This window comes from Artemia sp. Qi Xiang Cuo, chromosome 4 (assembly GCF_049724085.1).
Source record: "Artemia sp. Qi Xiang Cuo chromosome 4, ASM4972408v1, whole genome shotgun sequence".
NCBI lineage: Eukaryota > Metazoa > Arthropoda > Branchiopoda > Anostraca > Artemiidae > Artemia > Artemia sp. Qi Xiang Cuo.
In genome coordinates, this window is record NC_142797.1 from 65267500 (window position 1) to 65289139 (window position 21640).

Sequence of the window (21640 nt, forward strand, 5' to 3'; positions counted from 1 at the left end):
GATATTAAATCATAAGTTTTATACTTTTACAAACCTTGGGCGTTAGTTTTTTTTTTATCCCATGTCAAACATTTCTCTGTAATGTTTGTGGTTGCGAAATTAGAATTGCCCCATTGTTTCATGGGAATTTGCCAATGGGTTTCACTAGGTTTTACAATTTAAAGGACGTCACACTATTTTTTTATTCTAAGTAAAAGCTTTCGCAGTTCTAGTAACTGATAGGAGACTACTGATAGCTACTTAAAAAAAAAAAATCTTTTTCTAGAATCAACGTGTCCCTTCCGAAATTATTGGCACCCTTTATTCAGTTTTTCCTTTGTGTTTTTCTTAATCGAAGCTTAATTCAGTTTCTCCTAATCAGTTGTTCAGTTTTCAGTATTCAGTTTTCCTCATCGAAAATTAATTTAGTTTCTCCTAATCAGTTTTTCAGTTTTTATAATTCAATTTTCCTAAACGAGGCTTAATTCTGTTTCTCCTAATCAGTTTTTCAGTTTTCAGAATTCAGTTTCTCCTAATCAGTTTTTTTCAGAAATCAGTTTTTTCTAATCGAAGCTTAATTCAGTTCCTCCTAATTAGTTTTTCAGTTTTCAGAATTCAGTTTTTCCTAATCAAAGCTTAACACTCCTTTCAAATTGGTAATAACAAAAAACTGTTTTACTTTGAAAGTTACAATAGGTTCATTGGGTGTCCATGCCATTTGCTTATTCTTTCAGGCCTATCTTGCCTTACCCGCTCACACTCCTCTAACATCTGGACACTGTCTCATTATTCCAGCTCAACATATATCCTGTTCTGTGCAAACTGATGAAGATGTATGGGAGGAAATTCAGGTAAATAAGGGTCCTCTTTTCTTTTTTAATCTGTTTTTAAGCCACCTGTAGATGCATATTTTGTGTCATAAAGGGGTCATGTTATACTGGGTTGAAATCAGAATCATATAAGTATTTACAACCTGTACAATTGGCGTGGACCTGTGGTCCAGGAATACTCCGCTAACCTCGTATTTGTAGAAACATTAAACCTCTTTTCAATCGAAACTATCCTGATATCATTTTCTGAATCATAATGTTAGTCATCAATCGTCTATATTTTTGAATGACTCCGGTTTCAAGAAGTGTAGAAGACCCTTTTTGTAGAAGATTATGAATATGATTTTTGAAAAAGGGGAAGTACCTAATGATTTTAGCAAAACCTTAATTAAGCCACTTTATAAGAAAGGTGATAAAAGTAAGTGTGCTAATTATCGAGGGATTAGTCTGGTCTCTGTAGGTAGTAAATTACTTAGTAATATGATACTTTTTAGACAGAGAGATGCCGTTGACAAAGCTTTAAGAGAAGAACAGTGCGGTTTTAGAAAAGGTAGAGGATGTGTCGACCAAATTTTCAGGTTCAGGTTTCAGGTTCACACATTTTTATTAACAAAAAAAAAACTCATTGTGACAACAAGTCGCACTAAAGAAATAAGATGCTTGAAAAAGCGACCGGTTGGATATCATGCATGCCAATTCAACATACCAAATAAAATGAAAAAGGGGGATAACAATAATAATAACTGAAATTAATGATAAATATATAATGGCACAAAAAAAAAAAAAAAAAAAAAAAAAAAAAAAAAGCCTTCTCTCGAACCTTTAACACTACCAAATTCCTGCAAAGGAATGATTTTTATTACGGGTTTTAAGTTGAGGCACACTTTCAGCTTGATGAACAGAATCTGGGAACGAATTCCAAACTGACGGGCCCATGTGACTGGTCACTTGACTTCTTTTCTTTGTGCTCTGTGGCTCAGATACAAGACTATCCGCACTCCTAGTCGAATAAGTGTGATAAAACGAATTAGGCTTAAAAATATTCATAAAAAAATCGGGTTCAAGACCATTCAGACACTGAAATACAAATACTCCACTCTTAGGTTAATAATTGAGAAGTGCCTGAATTTTCAAACACCTTTGGTCCTCAGTTTTATAGATTATGAGCAAGCGTTCGATTCTGTTCATAGAAGAGCTTTAGTAAAGGTTTTATCCTTGTATGATACACCAGAAAAATACGTTAAAGTGATTATTGCTATGTACGAGAATAGCACTGCTTCGGTTAAGGTAGGAAATGAGGTTAGCAGCTGGTTTTGTATTAAATCAGGAGTTAAGCAGGGTTATTTTCTATCCCCTTTTACATGGATTATTTTGATGGACTTTGTCTTAAGGAGCACAGGAAAGGCAATGGGAGACCACGGAATCAAATGGGGAAAAAGGTCCCCTGGACTTAGATTATGCTGATGATTTAAGCATCCTAGATGAAAGTGTGAGCAAAATGAATGAAGTTTTAAGGTTTTGCAAGTTCAGGGTGCTAGCATAGAGTTTAAAATTAATGTTAAGAAGACTAAGTCACTAAGGCTAGGAATAAGTGAAGATGAAAAGGTGAAGTTGGGTAATGAAAAGATTTTTCAGGTGGACAGCTTCACTTACCTCGGTAGTATTATTAGTAAAGATGGTGGGAGCAGTGAAGATGTCAAAAGTAGAATAGCCAAGGCTCAGGGTGTTTTTTCACAGTTAAAAAAAGTTTGGAAGAATAGGAAGATAAGTCTGCAACCCAAGACTAGAATATTAGAAGCTACAGTGATGACAGCGGTCAAATATGGCTCTGAAGCATGGGCGCTGAGAAAAGCGGATGAATATTTGCTAGATGTTTTCCAGAGAAATTGCTTAAGGATTGTCCTGGGTACCCGGCTGACTGACCGTATGTTAAAGAATAGACTGTGCGAAAAATGTGGTCTAATACTGCTCTCTAGGGATATAACGGAAAAAAGGTAGAGATGGCAAGGGCACGTCGTTTAGATGAAGGATGACGCATTGCCAAAGATTGTTCTTTTCGGCCAACCGTCTATGGCTAAATGGAAAGCAGGTCGTCCTCGTCTGGGGTGGGAGGACGTCATAAAGAAAGATTTGAAGGAAATGGGAACCTCATTGGTGGGTGTAAAAAGGGAGGCTTTGAATAGATTGGGATGGAGGTGAGTTGGTGCTGCGGTGAGTTGTTAGTAGTAGTAGTAGTAGTAGAAGAAGACCTTTCTACTAAAAAGGTTGAAGGAGGAAAATCTAGTTCCTTGTTTCCTTTCATTATACAGATTATTAAGCTTTGTATGGTTATGATTTCCGGAAGATAGTGCGTGCTCACTGTTTCTCCAAAAGACGTCGGTATCCTTCAGCTCTATCCGTGTACGATTCTCATTTTAAGGAACTATAGCATCTCCATCTTTATGCTAAAGTATATGTATTTATCGGTGACCTTCATACAACAGATGAACACTATTTATTGCAATCAAATAATATAAGTTTAAGATTGATACATAATATGATCAATGTAAGATTAATGTGAATATAATATGCTATGACATTTGATGCAGAACTGTTATTGGACTACGATAACAAGCAAAATAATAACAAAAATAGAAAAATAAACATGTACATACCACCTCTACAAGCGTATACACCACCTCTTTGCACCTCTCCGTATGTTCCATACTTACCCTGACGAATCACTCCATCTGCTTAATAGTATCATAGCATTCACTTTGAAATCCCACTTTCCACCATACTTCACACCCGATTTCATTTTGTCAGACCCATCTATATTTCACACATAAAAAAAGCTATGCTTTCATTTTTGGGCCGACACAAATTGGCTACGAATATCCACCTTGTCCCTTTTGTTTTTCCAGTTGGTTTCTTTTTTCTCGAGAGGCAATCAAATAATTCAATAACCCATCTTAAAACTTACCTCTTTAAATTATCTTTAAAATAATTGATTTTCACCAAGTCTCTTAAGACCGATAATAGATTTTCAGGGATTCCACCACTTTTTTTGTTCTATCTCACGTTTGGATTCCTCGGTCGCTCTAAACGTTTTCTATGTTTATTTAAGAGGGGTGAACGGTGGCTTTTTGGACACACTTTCAGAAATCAGCTCAGGTTTCTAATCCTGAAAATTTGAGTTTCGCTGGCCTAGCTCAACTAGTTTTATTAAACGCAGAGAAAAACTCTCTGAGAAGCAATTGTTTAAACTACTGCTACTTTGCAAATCGCTTCATTTCAACTCTCTTCCCAGTCTACAACTCTCTAAAATATTACTAATTATATGAGAACATTGAGTTCTAACTTACTCCAGATGTCTCAAATTTACTATTCTTGTTTGTGGTAACTTAACAGTTTTTTTTTTTTTTTTTTTTTATACTAGCATACCTACAGCGGGTTGTTATTCAAAACAAATTCTTCTAAATATTTTGGTAAATAATGGTGCCCTATTTTTGCTTATTTAGCCTCGGGCTACCGATTTTGTTTTCTTTATGTTGGCTAGCTGTTCAATCTAAAATACGAACAAGTTTTAGGAATTGTTTGTTTCTCAATTATTTTGATCTTGTTTCTTTTTCAGGTATTTGTTTTTCTTGATTCTTGTTACTCGGGTCTCAAATCCGTGTTTACTAACGTATTGCTATTCAGAAAAGATTAGCCTAAACATTTTCCTAATCAACAATGCCCTATATATTCTCTTTTTGCATCAGACTACCAAACCTTCCTTGCAATATATTCATCTACTTTTTGTAATTAAATACTAGATAAGTCTTTCGTATGAAAGCAAAGATCAACAGTATAATTCAAATTATTGTAATTTTAAATTGTGCTGCCGGTCCCTCCAAACTCCCACTCTTTGGACTAAAGTTTAAATAGCGCATTGAGCAAAACTACATCATTAGAAATTGCAAATTCTTTTGAAAGACAATGGAACATAATGTATTAAAAATTCTACTTAGAGATCAGTACACTAAATTGAACTTCTGCGTAAAGAGCATGAGCAGTTCTTCCACATTTACTTTATTTTCTGTTTGTTTTAGTTCTGACGTTGCTCTCTTGTTTCTTTTAACAACAACTTTGTTTTTTTTTCATTTGATTTCTTTCTATTTTTGTTTTTTATGGTAAATGAATTACAGACTGTTCAGTAATTTGCTCTTGGAAACCTCATGGTTTTCTTAAGGCTTTTCAATTCCTTAAAGCGAAATAGTTAAATAGTAATTTTGGTCTTTTGAAATTTTGCCCTATTTGGCTCACACTTGCGCTTTGCAGTATAAGTTTAGCAAAATATGTTAAGTTTGACGGCATAATTTACTTTAAAAAAAAGATTGTAATGCTTTTGAGGTTTTCCATCTTTTTATTATTAGATGGAAATGTTTTCATGCTAACATCATCTGATGGATATCTTCAAACCTAATTTATTTTACATATTTGGAATCAGCTAAAAAATTATACCTCTTTGTTCCATCTATATTATTGTTAAAATTAATATTTTGGATCTTCAGTTACTGTGGGCAAGGGTCTCTCTTTACTTTTATCCTACAATGACCGGTTTATTCTAGAAAATGGGTAATCTTTAGTTCTTCTTCAGAGTTTGCCTCTCCATATGTGTGAACATGTAATTATGTCTGTAAAAAGAAAATAGATTATAAATAAAAAAAAAGTCTCAGAAGAGATGATGTGTCTCATCAGATGATCCTTTCCTTCTTTATCATTTAGGAAAATTTATTTTCCACCGAGACTGACTTCTTAAGTCTATATTAACTATTCCATAACGAAAAGGAAATTTAGTAACAGACGCTCAGAAGTTCTATAAATCTTTATAATTGCTCCATCCCTAAATATTGTAGATTTATTCTGTCTACAAGGCTTAGTATGATATTCCTTTAAAGGGCTAGTCTGTATCTCTATTTCCCTTCTCTCAGTGAAGTGGAAAGGCTGATATAAGTATCATCAACAACGGTTGAATAAATCTCTTTCTTTTTTTTCCTTGCGGAAACGATTTGTTAAATGAACTCTTTTACATCTATGAACTTATTAGGTATAAGAGGGCACTAATGCTTTTGGTAAAAATATCTCTTTGTGTTCCATTTGGAAAATAATTCTGAAAAGATGAGGAAGATTTATTGTGTGTTGAGTTATATATAAATTTTATTGTTTTGACTGAATCTCAATGGCACATCGGACACAGGAAAATGCACCTTATGATGCTTATATAAAAACTGCGAAGAACAGGTTTTGCCTAGTGTTAATTCATGTTTAAGACGATTGGAGGAGAACTCGTCATGCTCTGCTTTACCTGTCTCCTTATTAATAGGAACGAGAAGATTAGAAAAGACCACGGATCTCTCCTTCTGAACCTATAACTTGGTATTGCTTCAATACTAGGATGAATAAGAAAACTAGAACGGTGTTCTATTTTAGCATTATTATCTTTAATTGTCCTTATTTACGCTATTGCCAGAAAATGAGGGATCCTTATTATTGTTATTGTCCCATTATGGCAAACGACTACACCATTTAAGACAGGTCTTATAGATGGTTACTTCGCATGAAAAAATAACGTTTTGCTGCTCACCATTTTCCAGTCCTATTTATATTTGCATAAGGACTCGTCCTTTCTTGAAGAAGACATAGTAAAGCAGCAGAACTACCTATTGAGATGGGTCAAAGAGCTTTTCTTGGTCTAGAAAAATATCATTCTTAGCCTTTTTTCGTAGAAGAAAAATGTCCTGCTGCTCACCAATTTGCTATCATGCTTTTATTTACATAAAGTCTTTTCCTTTCTTGGAGATGTCATAGCAAAGTAGCAGAACCCCCATTTAAGACTGGTCTTAAGGACGGTTACTTGGCATGAACAATATTATCTCTCTCCTTTTTTTTCTTACAGAGAAAACGTTTTGCTGCTCACCATTTTTCAGTCCTATTTATATTTGCATAAGGACTCTTCCTTTCTTGAAGAATGTATAGTAAAGTAGCAGAACCCCCATTTAAGACTGGTCTTAAGAAAGGTTACTTGGCAAGAACAACATTATCTCTCGCCTTTTTTTCTTACAGAGAAAATGTTCTGCTGCTCACCATATTCCAGCCATGTTTATATTTGCATAAGGACTCTTCCTTTCTTGAAGAATGCATAGTAAAATAGCAGAACGTCCATTTAAGACTGGTTTTAAAGCACGGTTTGGGCAAATTTGAGTCCTGTAATGAAGGACCGTTTTGTATTTCCCCAAACTGATCCGCAATAAGAAAGGTAAGGGAAAATAAAGGAATAATAGAGGGTAACTAGGATGTCAGGAGGAAGAAAATAATTCACACGGTTAATCATAGCTACTTGTCTCAAAATTATTTGAGATTTTTCAGTTCTATTTATATTTTCATAAGGACTCTTCCTTTCTTGAAGAATGCATAGTAAAGTAGCAGAACCCCCAATTTAAGACTGGTCATAAGAGACGGTTACTTGGCCAAGAACAACTATTATCTGCTCGCCTTTTTTCTTAGAAGAGAAAATGTTCTGCTGCTCACCATATTCCAGCCATAGTTCTATTATTTGCATAAGGACTCTTCCTTTCTTGAAGAATGCATAGTAAAATAGCAGAACCTCCATTTAAGACTGGTCTTAAAGACGGTGACTTGGCCTGAAAAACATTATCTCTCGCCTTTTTTTCTTTCAGAGAAAATGTTCTGCTGCTCACTCTTTTCCAGTACTGTTTATATTTGCAAAAGAACTCGTTCTTTCCTGAAGAAGACATAGTAAAACAACAGAACTACCAATTTAGACGTTCATAAAGACGGTTTCTTAGCCAAGAAAACTATCGTTGCTCGCCTTTTTTTAGAAGAGAAAATATCCTGGTGCTCTCCAAATTCCTATAATTCTTTTATTTGCATAAAGACTCTTCCTTTCTTGGAGATGAGATAGCAAAGTAGCCGAACCCCCATTTAAGACTTGTCTTTAGGACAGTTACTTGGCCTGAAAAATATTATCTCCCGCCTTTTTTTCTTTCAGAGAAAATGCCTTGCTGCTCACCAATTTCAGTCCTGCTATTGTTTGCATAAATACTCATCTTTTCTTGGAGAAGACATAGTAAAGCAGCAGAACTACCATTTAAGACGGTTCTAAAGACGGTTTCTTGCTCTCGAATAATATCGTTGCTCGCCTTTTTTTTTAGAAGAGAAAATATCCTGCTGTTCATCAATTTCCTATCATGCTTTTATTTGCATAAAAATCCTCTTCCTTTCTTGGAGATGATAGAGTAAAGTATTAGGACGCCCATTTAAGACTGGTCTTAAAGACGTTTACTTGGCCTGAAAAAACATTATCTCTCGCCTTTTTTCTTACAGAGAAAATGTCCTGCTGCTCACCAATATCTAGTCCTGCTTTTATTTGCATAAAGAGTCTTCTTTTGTTGCAGAAGACATAGTAAAGCAGCAGAACTACCAATTAAGACGGTTCTAAAGAAGGGTTCTTGACCTCGAAAAATATCGTTGCTCGTCAATTTTTTCTAAAAGAGAAAATATCCTGCTGCTCACCAATTTTCTATCACGCTTTATTTGCATAAAGACTCTTCCTTTCATAAAGACTCTTCCTTTCATGAAATACTAAAGTAGCAGAACCCCCATTTAAGACGGGCCTTAAAGACTAATACTTGGGTTGGAAAATATTACTTCTAGCCTTTTTTCGCTTGTGCTGCAGACCATTTTCCAGTCCTGTATATATTTGCATAAGATCTCTTCCTTTCTTGAAGAAGACATAGCAAAGCAGCAGAACCCCCAATTAGGACGGGTCTTAAAGACGGTTTCTTGACCTGGAAAAATATCATTGTTCGCCTTTTTTCCCTAGAAGAGGAAACATCCTGCTGCTCACCAATTTCCTATCATGCCTTTATTTGCATAAAGATTCTTCCTTTCTTGGAGATGACATAGGAAAACAGCAGGAACCCCGTTTAAGACGGGTCTTAAAGTGGTTACTTGGCCTAGAAATGTTATTTCTCACCTCTGTTTCTTATAAAAAAAATATTCTGCTGTTCACCATTTTCCAGTCCTGTTTATATTTGCATAATGACTCTTCCTTTCTTGATGAAGACATAGTAAGGCAGCAGAACCCCCAATTAGGACGGGTCTTAAAGACGGTTTTTTGGCCTGGAAAAATATCATTGTACGCCTTTTTTTGTCTAGAGGAGAAAATATCCTTGACTCGACTTGACTTATGTCCCGGACGTCCTCAAGGGTCGCGTTGGGGCTATCTCCTTAACACGTTCCTGCATCAGTTTTCCTGTACAAAGCCCGGTCGTCAGCTTGTCTCAGAAGGCATAAGAGGTCACTTACGAAGTTGTCACGCCATCTCTTCCTAGGTCTTCCAGGTGGGTGTCTACCGTGGACCCTTTCTTCGAAGACAACTTTTGGCAGGCGCGAGTTCTCCATTCGCTGTAAGTGGTCCAGCCACCTAAGTTGCTGCAGGCGCACTTTTTGGAGAATAGTAGTTTCCCGCTTCAGCTGCTTCCGAAGGTCTTCATTTGAGACTCTGTCTTGGTATGTGATTCCGGCAATGCGTCGGAGGCATTTTGTCTCGAAAGCCAAAATTCTGCGTTCATCTTCGACCTTCGGTGTCCACGTTTCGTAGGTGTACATGGCGACAGGTATGATTAGAGAGCCGAAAAGTCGAAGTTTCACTTGCATAGATATGTGTTTATTTTTAAAGAGGGGGAGTAGCCTCTTAAAGCTTGTACTTCCTAGGGCAAGTCTTCGTTTTTATATCCTGTCTTTGAAGTCTTCGAAAATATCCTGCTGCTCTTCAATTTCCAGTCCTGATTTTATTTGCATAAAGACTATTCTTTTCTTGGAGATGATGTAGTAAAGAAGAAGAACCCCCATTTCAGACGGGAAAATATTATTTCTCGGCATTTTTTATTACAGGGAAAATGTTCTGCTGCTCACTATTTTCCAGTCCTGTATATATTTGCATAAGGACTCTTCCTTTCCTGAAGAAGAAATAGGAATGCAGTAGAAACACCATTTAAGACAGGTCTTAAAGACGGTTTTGTGGTCTGGAGAACATTATTTATGACCTTTTTTTTCTTGCAGAGATAATGCTCTGCTATGCACCATTTTCCAGTCCTACTTTTATTTGCATAAAGACTCTTCCTTTTCATGAAGAATACAGTAAAGTAGCAGAACTCCCAATTAAGACGGGTCTTAAAGACGGTTTATTGGTCTGGAAAAATTTTCTTGTTCACCATTTTTTCTAGAAGAGAAAATATCCTGCTGCTCACCAATTTCCAGTCCTGCTTTTATTTTCATAAAATAAAATAAAAACAAGTTTTTTCTAACTGAAAGTAAGGAGCGACATTAAAACTTAAAACGAACAGAAATTATTCCGTATATGAATAGGGCTGTTAGCCTAAAGAGCGAGGCGTTGAGGAGGGGACAGCCCCTTTCATATGCGAAATAATTTCTGTTCGTTTTAAGTTTTAATGTCGCTCCTTACTTTCAGTTAAAAAACTTGTTTTTTTTTTATTTCTGGACGTTTTTGAATTAATGCGGGTTTTGATTTTGGCTCACCGTCCATGAATAATTCAAACGAAATTTGCATATTAATTTTACTTTTTTTGGTTAAATCGTTTTCTCGAAAGTTGTTTAATTTTATTTACGAACGATTTTATTAGTAATAAATATATGTAACTTACGAATTAAGTTACGTAACGAACAACTTAAAAAAACTTTAGCGTAAAGTGCGAGGTATTGACTAGGAAATCCGGTGCCCCCTTCATAGCAATGCCCCTTCCTTCATCAAAGCTTTCTCCATGGAAAGATCCTCCCAAGTAAAAGATCCTCTATCAAATTTCAAATGACATTTCTATGGCCCAAAAAAAGAGCATAAACGAGGAAAAATTAAATGAAAATTAAAGGAAATTAAAAGGAAAATAAAATAAATGGAAATTAAAGGGAACATTTTTCCTTGCCAAAAAAAAAAATAATAAAAAAAAGTTTTGATGCTCCATGGCACAATATTACTATTTAAAACCACAGACTATTGTGAAACCTAATAGATAATCTGTGCTAAAACTGTTAGGTTGCCCCTTTGCGGTAAACAATTTTGTGACAAATTTCAAATACTCCCGCCACTTCGTGGATCCCTCTCCACTATAAAATTTCGGGTATTTCCCTGTTGCAGTATTGATTAGAAGTTAACACTAGAAATTTCCTTATTTTTACGAATTTCATCAAGCCCCCCGCCCCCCTTTTTAGAAATCCTACATATACCAATCAGTAAGGTCCACTGTATATAAATAATAGATTAAGTCATAATTTGTATATAAATTAAGTCATACCTGTGAGATGGGACAGTTGCAAACCACTTGGCCATATCACCAAGTTTCTTTCTGCTTTCGCAATTACGAATAATACAATTTTGAACCATTTCTCATTGATTGACGGATACATACTAACCCGCTAATGCAAGAAGAAGTGGGAGGAGCCGTTTGTTCGCACCGAGAATGAAGAGCCAGAAATTATCTTTGGTAAACTTACTGCTATTATCTTTATACAGTGCTTAAAAATGACACTAGAACTTTTAATTTCCGTTCGAATGAGTCCTCCTGCTATATTCTAGGACCATTGGGTCGGTACGATCACCCCTGGGAAAAAGAAGAAAAAAAAATAAACACGTATCCGTGATATTTCTTCTGGCAAAAAATAAAAAAAAATCCAAATTTTGGCAAATAGGAGCTTGAAACCTCTACTGTAGGGTTCTGTGATGCGCTAAATCTGATGGTGTGATTTTCATTATAAGGGGGTGTTTCCTCCTTTTTTCGAAAATAAGGCAAATTTTCTCAGGGTAAGGCGTAACTTTTGATGGGTAAGACTACAACTGATGAAACTTATATATTTGAAATCAGCATAAGAATCTGATTCATTTGATGTATCTATTGGTATCAAAATTCCATTTTTTAGAGTTTTGGTTACTATTGGGCCGGGTCGCTTCTTACTTACAGTTCGTTACCACGAACTGTTTGATAAACACTCTTCCTTTCTTGAAGAAAACATAGTCAAGTAGCTTAACCACCATTTAAGTGCTTTTACCGAGATTTTGTCAGTTATTTTAAGAAATTCTCCCCCTCCACTGGAAAGCTCTTGCGTGAGTCAAAAACGCTTAGCAAGAGTGGCGAATATTAAAGCTCTATTGGTTGACTCAAAGTACAAGGGCTATATAGATTACGGTTAACTTAATAAAAGGTATAGAGTAACTAAACTATAGAGTAACTCCGTGTAACTAAATGTATGAAGCATAATGAGTTTCTATTAGGTTTCAGAAATTGATTCCTAGATTATCAAATATCCCTATAGTTACTAAACTGCACAACAAAATAGGTCGACCAGTTACCCTAAGTGCAGACAAAATATTGTCCTATAAACTTGGAAATTGTCCTGGGTTTTTCAGGCAGTACCTCTCCCATACTCCCTGGAGGGGAAGGGGTCAAGTTTAGAAAACAGCAGTAGTAATCAACATTATACTTCTAAGGGGCCCCTGTACCAAACAGGTTTCTGGTAGGTATAATCTGGTTTGGTGAGTACAATCTGGTTTGGTGGGTATAGTCTGGTTTGATGGGTATAGTCTGGTTTGGTTTTTCAAAGAGAGTGACTATCCCCATTTATATAGGTAAACATTTCTACAGGGCATTACACCTTTTCAAAGAGATTCAGAGCTCCCCCACATTCCGGGCCAACCAGATATGTTTCTAGGCCAACCGGACATGGTCTTATACTTTGAGGACTTGTCTTTCACTTTGATGAAGGACAAGTTGTTCTGACGCAATTTATCAGATTTCTAATTCACAGTATGCATGTCTTTTTAGGGTAAACCCGTGTTAGAAAACCAGCGCGTCTTGTTTCGCTGTTAATAAAAGGAATTCAAATATTTTGTCTATGAAATAGAAGCTAACTCAATTTGCGAAAAGGTATTTCATTTGCACAACTCTGATCTGATTGAATTGTCGCCGACAATGAAATGTAATCACTGCTCAGCCTTTTTTTATTGTGAAAGGGGTACCAAATTGGTGATTAAGATGGGCTTTGTCGAATTCTAGCCGGAAACTCAGAATTGATAGGAGGCAAGATAAAAAAAGGGGTAATTAGTGATTGGATAATTTTTTAACGTGAAATCTCTGAATAAAATATTTTTGGAGAAATTATTTAAAAGGTATAGTTTATTTATTCGAAAGATAATGACGTATACCTTTCCAGAGCATGTACTTGACGATGGAGAAAAAGGGTTAAAGTGATTAGCAGTTACGAGCGAGGATTCCCCTCTGGTCTCTGAATTGCCTTATGTTCCTAGGTACCTTTCCAGAGCATGTACTTGACGATGGAGAAAAAAGGATTAAAGTGATTACCAGTTACGAGCGAGGATTCCCCTCTGGTCACTGAATTGCCTTATGTTCCTAGGTACCTTTCCAGAGCATGTACTTGACGATAGAGAAAAAGGGTTAAAGTGATTAGCAGTTAAGGTAACCCCAATGGCATTTGAACAGTGTTGTCAGTTTAAAATAGAGTCTAATGTTATAGTATACTAGAAAGTAGATAATAAGAGAGATGTAGATGGCAAGAAAAGAATTTTAATAATGGATAGCTATACCTCTCCGACGTGTTCTGTATAAAACGCAAGTGGTGCTTGAACAGTGTTGTCAATTTAAAACAGTTTAACGTTATGCTATACGAAAACGTTGATACTAAGAGGGATGTAGAGGGCAAGAAAACTGTGTTTATCTCTTTGGGATGTTTATGTCTCCTTGGGCTGTTTGTGTTTCTTTGGGCTGTTTGTGTCTCTTTGGGCTGTGTGTTCCTTTGGGGTGTTTGAGTCTTTTTGATCGGTTTATGTTTCATTGGGGTGTTTGAGTCTTTTTGGTCTGTGTTCGTCTCTTTGGGGTCTGTGTGTCTCTTTAGGCTGTTTTTGTTTCTTTGGGCTCTGTGTCTCTTTGGGGTGAGTGAGTCTTTTTGATCTGTTTGTATTTCTTTTGGATGTTTGTGGCTCTTAGGGACCGTCTGTGTCTCTTTGGGATATGTGTGCCTCTTTGGGATGTTTGTGTAATTTTGATCTGTGTGTCTTTCTTTTGGATGTTTGTTTATCTGAGGGACCGTGTGTGTCTCTTTGGGCTATGTGTGTCTCTTTGGGGCGTTTGAATCTTTTGGTCTGTATGTGTCTGTATGGGCGTTTTTTTTCTCTTTTGGCTGTGTGTGTGTCTCTTTTTGCTTTGTGTGTTTTTTCGGGGTGTGTGTCTTTCTTTAGCCTCTGTGTGTGTGTGTTTTGGCACTGTGGGTCTCTTTGTGCTGTGTGTCTCGTTGGGCTGTTTGTGTGTGTTTGGTCTGTGTGTGTCTCCGTTTGCTGTTTGGTTCTGGTTGGGCTTTGTGTGTCTCTGTTGGATGTTTGCGTCTCTTTGGGTCGTGTGCATCTCTTTGAGCTGTATGTGTCTCTTGGGCTGTTTGAGTCATTTTGGTCTGTGTGTGTTTCTTTTGGCTGTTTGTGTCACTTAGAGGCCATGTGTGTCTCTTTGGGCCATGTGTGTCTCTTTGGGGACGTTTGAATCTTTTTGGTATGTATGTGTCTGTATGGGCGTTTTTTGTCTCTTTGGGCTGTATGTGTGTCTCTTTGGGTTTTGTGTGTCTCTTCGAACTGTTTGTGTGTCTCTTTAGCCTGTGCGTGTCTCTTTGGGCTGTGTGTGTCTCTTTGGGCTGTGTGTCTCTTTGGGCAGTTTGAATCTTTATGGTCTGTGTGTGCCTCTTTTGACTGTTTGTGCCGTTTTGGGCTTTGTGTGTCTGTGTTGGATGTGTGCATCTCTTTGGGCCGTATACGTCTCTTTGAGCTATATGTGTCTCTTTGGGCTATGGGTGTATCTTTGTGACGTGTGTCTCTTTAGGCTCTGTGTCTCTCGTCGGACTGTGTGTCTTTTTTGGGGTGTCTGAGTCTTTTTGGTCTGTGTGTGTCTCTTTGGGCTGTTTAAGTCTTTTAGATCTGTGTTTGTCTCTTTGGGGTGTGTTTCTCTTTGGGCTGTCTGTGTTTCTTTGAGCTGTTGTGTCTCTTGAGGCTTTGTGTGTCCCTTTGGGCTGTGTGTCTCTTTGGGCTGTTTGAGTCTTTTTGGTCTGTTTGTGTGTCTCTTTGGGATGTTTGAGTCTTTTTGGTCTGTGTTTTGGATGTTTGGGTCTGTTAGGGTCGGTGCGTGTCTCTTTGGGCTTTGTGTGTCTCTTTGGGATGTTTGTATCATTTTGATCTGCGTATCTTTCTTTTGGATGTTTGTGTCTCTTAGGGACCGTGTGTGTCTCTGTGGGCTATGTGTGTCTCTTTGGGGAGTTTGAATCTTTTGGTCTGTATGTGTCTGTATGGGCGTGTTTTTTCTATTTTGGGTGTGTGGGTGTCTGGTTTGGCTTTTTTTTTGTATTAGGGGTGTGTGTTTCTATATATCCAGTGTCTGTGTATATTTTGGGTGTGTGTGTGTCTTTATTCTTTATTTATCTTTGGGAAGTTTGAATCTTTTTGGTCTGTGTGTGTCTCTTTTGGCTTTTTGTGTCGTTTTGGGCTTTGTGGGTCTCTGTTGGATGTGTGCGTCTCTTTGGGCCGTGTGCATCTCTTTGAGCTGTAAATGTCTCTTGAGCTGTTTGAGTCATTTTGGTCTGTGTGTGTTTCTTTTGGCTGTTTGTGTCTCTTAGAGGCCATGTGTGTCTCTTTGGGTAATGTGTGTCTCTTTGGGGATGTTTGAATCTTTTTGGAATGTATGTGTCTGTATGGGCGTGTTTTATCGCTTTGGGCGGGGTGTTTGTCTCTTTGGGCGTTGTGTGTCTCTTCGGACTGTGTGTATGTATCTTTAGCCTGTGTGTGTCTCTTTGGCCTGTGTGTGTCTCTTTAGGCTGTGTGTCTCTTTGGGCAGTTTGAATCTTTCTGGTTTGTGTGTGTCTCTTTTGACTGTTTGTGTCGTTTTGGGCTTTGTGCCTCTCTGTTGGATGTATGAATCTCTTTGGGCCGTATACCTCTCTTTCAGCTGTATGTGTCTCTTTGGGCTATGGGTTTCTCTTTGTGATGTGTATCTCTTTAGGCTGTGTGTCTCTCGTCGGACTGTGTGTCTTTTTTGGGGTGTCTGAGTCTTTTTTGTCTGTATGTGTCTCTTTGGGCTGTTTGAGTCTTTTAGGTCGGTGTTTGTCTCTTTGGGTTGTGTTTCTGTTTGGGCTGTCTGTGTTTCTTTGAGGTGTTTGTGTCTCTTGAGGCTGTGTGTGTCCCTTTGGGCTGTGTGTCTCTTTGGGTTGTTTGAGTCTTTTTGGTCTGTTTGTGTGTCTCTTTGGGATGTTTGAGTCTTTTTGGTCTGTGTTTGTCTCTTTGGGCTGTTTGTGTCTCTTTGGGCTGTGTGTGTTTCTTTGGGCTATGTTCGTCTCTTTGGGCTGTTGGATGTGTGCGTCTCTTTGGGCCGTGTGCATCTCTTTGAGCTGTATGTGTCTCTTGGGCTGTTTGAGTCATTTTGGTCTGTGTGTGTTTCTTTTGGTTATTTGTGTCTCTTAGAGGCCATGTGTGTCTCTTTGGGGGGTTTGAATCTTTTTGGTATGTATGTGTCTGTATGGGTGTTTTTTTTCACGTTTGGCTGTGTGTGTGTCTCTTTTTGGTTTTTTTGTCTCTTCCGTCTGTGTTTATGTCTCTTTATCCAGTGTTTGTCTATTTTGGCTGTGTGTGTGTCTTTGTGCTGTGTGTCTCTTTTGGCAGTTTGAATCTTTATGGTCTGTGTGTGTGTCTCTTTTGGCTGTTTGTGTCGTTTTGGGCTTTGTGTCTCTCTGTTGGATGTGTGCGTATATTTGGGCCGTGTACGTCTCTTTGAGCTGTATGTGTCTCTTTGAGCTTTGGGTGTCTCTTTGTGATGTGTGTCTCTTTAGGCTGTGTGTGTCTCGTTGGACCGTGTTTTTTGGGGTGTCTGAGTCTTTTTGGTCTATATGTGTCTCTTTGGGCTGTTTGAGTCTTTTAGGTCTGTGTTTGTCTCTTGGGGTTGTGTTTCTCTTTGGGCTGTCTGTGTCTCTTTGAGCTGTTTGTGTCTCTTGAAGCTGTGTGTGTCTCTTTGGGCTGTAAGTCTCTTTGAGCTGTTTGAGTCTGTTTGGTCTGTTTGTGTGTCTCTTTTGACTGTTTGATTCTTTTTGGTCTGTGTTTGTCTCTTTGGGCTGTTTGTGTCTCTTTGGGCTGTGTGTGTTTCTTTGGGCTTTGTGCATCTCTTTGGGCTGTGTGTCTCGTTGGACTGTTTGAGTCTTTTTGATCTGTTTGTGTCTCTTTGGGCTGTTTGAGTCTTTTTTGGGCTGTGTTTGTCTCTTTGGGCTGTTTATGTCTCTTTGGGCTGTTTGTGTCTCTTAGAGGCCATGTGTGTCTCTTTGGGCTATGTGTGTCTCTTTGGGGTGTTTGAATATTTTTCGCCTGTATGTGTCTGTATGGACTATGGGCGTTTTTGTCTCTTTGGGCTGTGTGTGTGTCTCTTTTAGCCGTTTGTTTCTCGTCAGGCTGTGTATATGTTTCTTTCTTCAATATCTGTCTCTTTGGGATGTGGGTGTCTCCTTAGGCTGTGTGTCTCTTTGAGAAGCTTGAATCTTTATTTTCTGTGTATGTCTCTCTTTTGGCTGTTTGTGTCGTTTTTGGCTTTGTGTTCCTCTGTTGGATGTGTGCGTCTCTTTGGGCCGTATACGTCTCTTTGAGCTGTATGTGTCTCTTTGAGCTGTGGGTGTCTCTTTGTGATGTGTGTCTCTTTAGGCTGTGTGTGTCTCGTTGGACTGTGTGTCTTTTAGGGTGTCTGAGTCTTTTTGGTCTGTATGTGTCTCTTTGGGCTGTTTGAGTCTTTTAGGTCTGTGTTTGTCTCTTTGAGTTGTGTTTCTCTTTGGGCTGTGTGTCTCTTTGGGCTGTTTGAGTCTTTTTGGTCTTTTTGTGTGTGTCTTTGGGCTGTTTGAGTCTTTTTGTCTTTTTGGCTTGTATGTGTCTGTATGAGCGTTTTTTTGTCTCTTTGGGCTATGTGTGTGTCTCTTTGGGCTTTGTGTGTCTCTTTAGCCTGTGTGTGTGTCTCTTTGGGCTGTGTGTCTCTTTGGTCAGTTTGAATCTTTTTGGTATGTGTGTGTCTCTTTTGACTGTTTTTGTGTCGTTTTGGGCTTCGTGTGTCTTTTTGTTGGATGTTTGCGTCTCTTTGGGCCACGTGCGTCTATTTTAGCTATATGTGTCTTTTTGGGCTGTGGGTGTCTCTTTATGATGTATATCCCTTTAGGCAGTGTGTGTCTCGTTAAACTGTGTGTCTTTTTGGGATGTTTGAGTGTTTTTGGTCTGTATGTGTCTCTTTGGGATATGTGTGTCTCTTTGGGCTGTTTTGAGTCTTTTTGGGCTGTGTACGTCTCTTTCGGCTGTTTGTGCTTCTTTGGACTGTGGGTGTCTCTTTGGGCTGCGTGTTGATTGACAGAAGTATGTATTAGCGAAGTTATAGTGGAGGGCGAGTTGCTAGAGAAAAATCTAAGTTAATAAGGGTTTTTGACCGTAAACTTTTGTAAGAAAATTATGGAAAATACAATTCGTCGGTTCATAGGTGAAACTTAAGTCCAGGTATGGATCGAAAAATAAACTGTTTCTGTAGAATCTGAGCTAACAAGGGTTTTTGACCATAAACTCTAGATTTCTACAAGAACATTATAGAAATTTTAGTTCTATCACTCAAATGTGTAACGTAGGTCCATTCTCTGATTCAAATGTGGAAAAACCCGTGTTAGTTAGTTGGAATAAAAAAATTTTAACTGTACAAGAATTAAGAAAGTTGTGGGGGAGATTGTTGGATACTCAGACGGATATATTAGTGAAGTTCTAGCGTAGGGCAAATATGTCTTCAAAGTCAAGGGTATAAGAAAAAAAAAATTTCTGGATATTTTTGTAAGTTTGTAGTTTACGCACTAATATCTTATTAGTAACGATTCTATTTGAACTTTCTCCAAGTTGATCAATCAAATGTGAAACTTAGGTCCATTCTCTGGTTCAAATGTAGAAAAACCCGTGTGAGTGATTTGAAATAAAAAAAAATTTTTAACAAGAAAGGACTCAAAAGTGTTTTGGAGGAGATGGCTTGATTGACAGAAGGATGTATTAGCGAAGTTATAGTGGAGGGCGACAATGTCTTCAAAGTCAAGGCTATAAGAAAAAAAAGTTCCGGATATTTTTGTCGGTTTGTAGTTTACGCACTAATATCAATATCAGTAATGATTCTATTTGAACTTTCTCCAAGTTGATCAAATTGGTCTCTAAACGGTTCATGATAAAAAAATAGTTTGGGACAAGAAAAAAAAACTAAAATAATGTCATGAAATCACTTTCAACACTCAGAGAAGTTTTTTTTTGTGTGTAAGTTGTTTTGTGTGTATTTGTTATTTGTGTGTGTGTGTGTGTTATTTTTTTTTGTTTGTTTTAGTTTTTTTGTGTGTGTAAATTTTTTTTTGTGGTGTGTGTTTTTATGGGATTGTAAGTTTTTTTTGTTTTTTTGTGTATGTTTTTTTTTTTTTTTTTGTAAGTTTTTGTGTGTGTGTGTAATTTTTTGTGTTTGTGTAAGTTTTTGTGTGCGGGTAATTTTTTTTGTGTGTGTGTGTAAGTTTTTGTGTGTGTGTAAGTTTTTGTGTTTGTGTAAGTTTTTGTGTGTGTGTGTAAGTTTTTGTGTGTGTGTGTGTGTGTGTGTGTGTGTTTTTATGTGTGTGTGTGTAAGTTATTGCGTGTGTGTGTAAGTTTTTGTGTGTGTGTAAGATTTTGTGTGTGTGAAAAAACTAAAATAATGTCGTGAAATCATTTTCAACAATCAGAACAGGGGGGGTGTTGGGATTTAATCATAAAGAAACAACGAATTTACTTTTTTAGAAAGTGTGACTCAATGACGTTTCGTTCTTTTCACTGGCTTAAAATTGCATACAAACGGGCCAATCAGGTGTTACAATCCTTTTGTTTGCTCAAAATTGTGTAAGTTTCCGTGTGTGCGTTAGTTTTTTGTGTATGTATAAGTTTGTGTGTGTGTGTAAGTTTGTGTGTGTGTGTGCAAGTTTTTCTGTGTGTGTGTAAGTTTTTTGTATGTTTGTAAGTTTTTGTGTGTGTTTAAGTTTTTGTGTGTGTGTAAGTTCATGATAAAAAAAAAAGATAGTTTAATTTTTAAGCTTATTTTAGATGATTTTATGTGCGCGCACATAACCTCATATAAAATAACCTTAAAAATGATAATATCTTTTTTTTTTATCATGAAATTACACACACACAAAAACTTAAACAAACAAAGAGAAGTAAGCTTCTAAAAAAAACTTACACACACAGAGAAAAAAGTACACATACAAACACACAAACTTACACTCTCATACCAACTTAAACAGAAACACAAGAATAATCCAAAGGCAGACACATGAACACTTTAGAGAAAGAAAAAGGATTGTAACACTTTATTGGCCCCGTTTTTATAAAATTTTAAATCAGTTAAAAGAACAAAACGTCATTGAGTCACACTTTTTAAAAATTAAATTCGTTTTCTCCATTTTATTAAATCCCAAAACCCCCCCCCCCCCCCTGCTCTGAGTGTTGAAAAGGATTTCACGACATTATTTTAGTTTTTTCACACAAACAAAATCTTACACACACACAAAAACTTACACACACACGCAAAAACTTACACACACACACAGAAACTACACACACACATACACACACACACACACACAAAAACTTACACAAACACAAAACACACACACAAAAACTTACACACACAAAAACACACACACACAAAAATTTACACGCCCACAAAAACTTACACACGCATAAAAACTTACACACACACACAAAAACTTACACACACAAAAAAAAACTTACACACCCATAAAAACTCACACACACACACACAAAAAAAATTTACACACACAAAACAAACTTACACACACAAAAAAAAACTTACACATACACACACCCAACTTACAAAAACACAGACAAAAACTAACACAAAAAAAAGAAAAAACTTCTCTGAGTGTTGAAAGTGATTTCATGACATTATTTTAGTTTTTTTTTCTTGTCCCAAACTATTTTTTTATCATGAACCGTTTCGAGACCAATTTAATCAACTTGGAGAAAGTTCAAATTGAATCATTACTGATATTGATATTAGTGCGTAAACTACAAACCGACAAAAATATCCGGAACTTTTTTTTCTTATAGCCTTGACTTTGAAGACATTGTCGCCCTCCACTATAACTTCGCTAATACATCCTTCTGTCAATCAAGCCATCTCCTCCAAAACACTTTTCAGTCATTTCTTGTTAAAAAAATTTTTTATTTCAACTCACCCACACGGGTTTTTCTACATTTGAACCAGAGAATGGACCTAAGTTTCACATTTGATTGATCAACTTGGAGAAAGTTCAAATAGAATTGTTACTGATATGATATTATGCGTAAACTACGAACTCACAAAAAAATCCAGATCTTTTTTTTTTCTTATAGACCTGACTTTGAACATATTGTCGCCCTCCACTATAAATGCACTAATACATCCATCTGTGAATCAAGCAATCTCCCCCAAAACACTTTTCAGTCATTTCTGGTTAAAATTTCTCTTATTCAAACGCATCCCACACGGGTTTTTATACATTTGAACCAGAGAATGGATCTAAGTTTCACATTTGAACGATAGAATTGTATTTTCCATAATTTTCTTATAGGAAACTAGAGTTTATGGTCAAAAACCCTTATTAGCTCAGATTCTACAGAAATAGTTTATTTTTCGATCCATACCTGGACTTAAGTTTCACCT

General features: G+C 37.0%; 1 protein-coding gene across 1 annotated transcript in view; it reads left to right on the forward strand.

Moving 5' to 3' along the window:
* Positions 1-21640, forward strand: part of LOC148953338 (pre-mRNA splicing factor cwf19l2) — a 269907-nt gene that overhangs the window by 232866 nt on the left and 15401 nt on the right. Inside the window, exon 13 of the mRNA XM_089087930.1 lies at positions 714-830. Coding sequence (XP_088944056.1) covers positions 714-830 — 117 coding nt within the window. The remainder of the gene's footprint in view (positions 1-713; positions 831-21640) is intronic.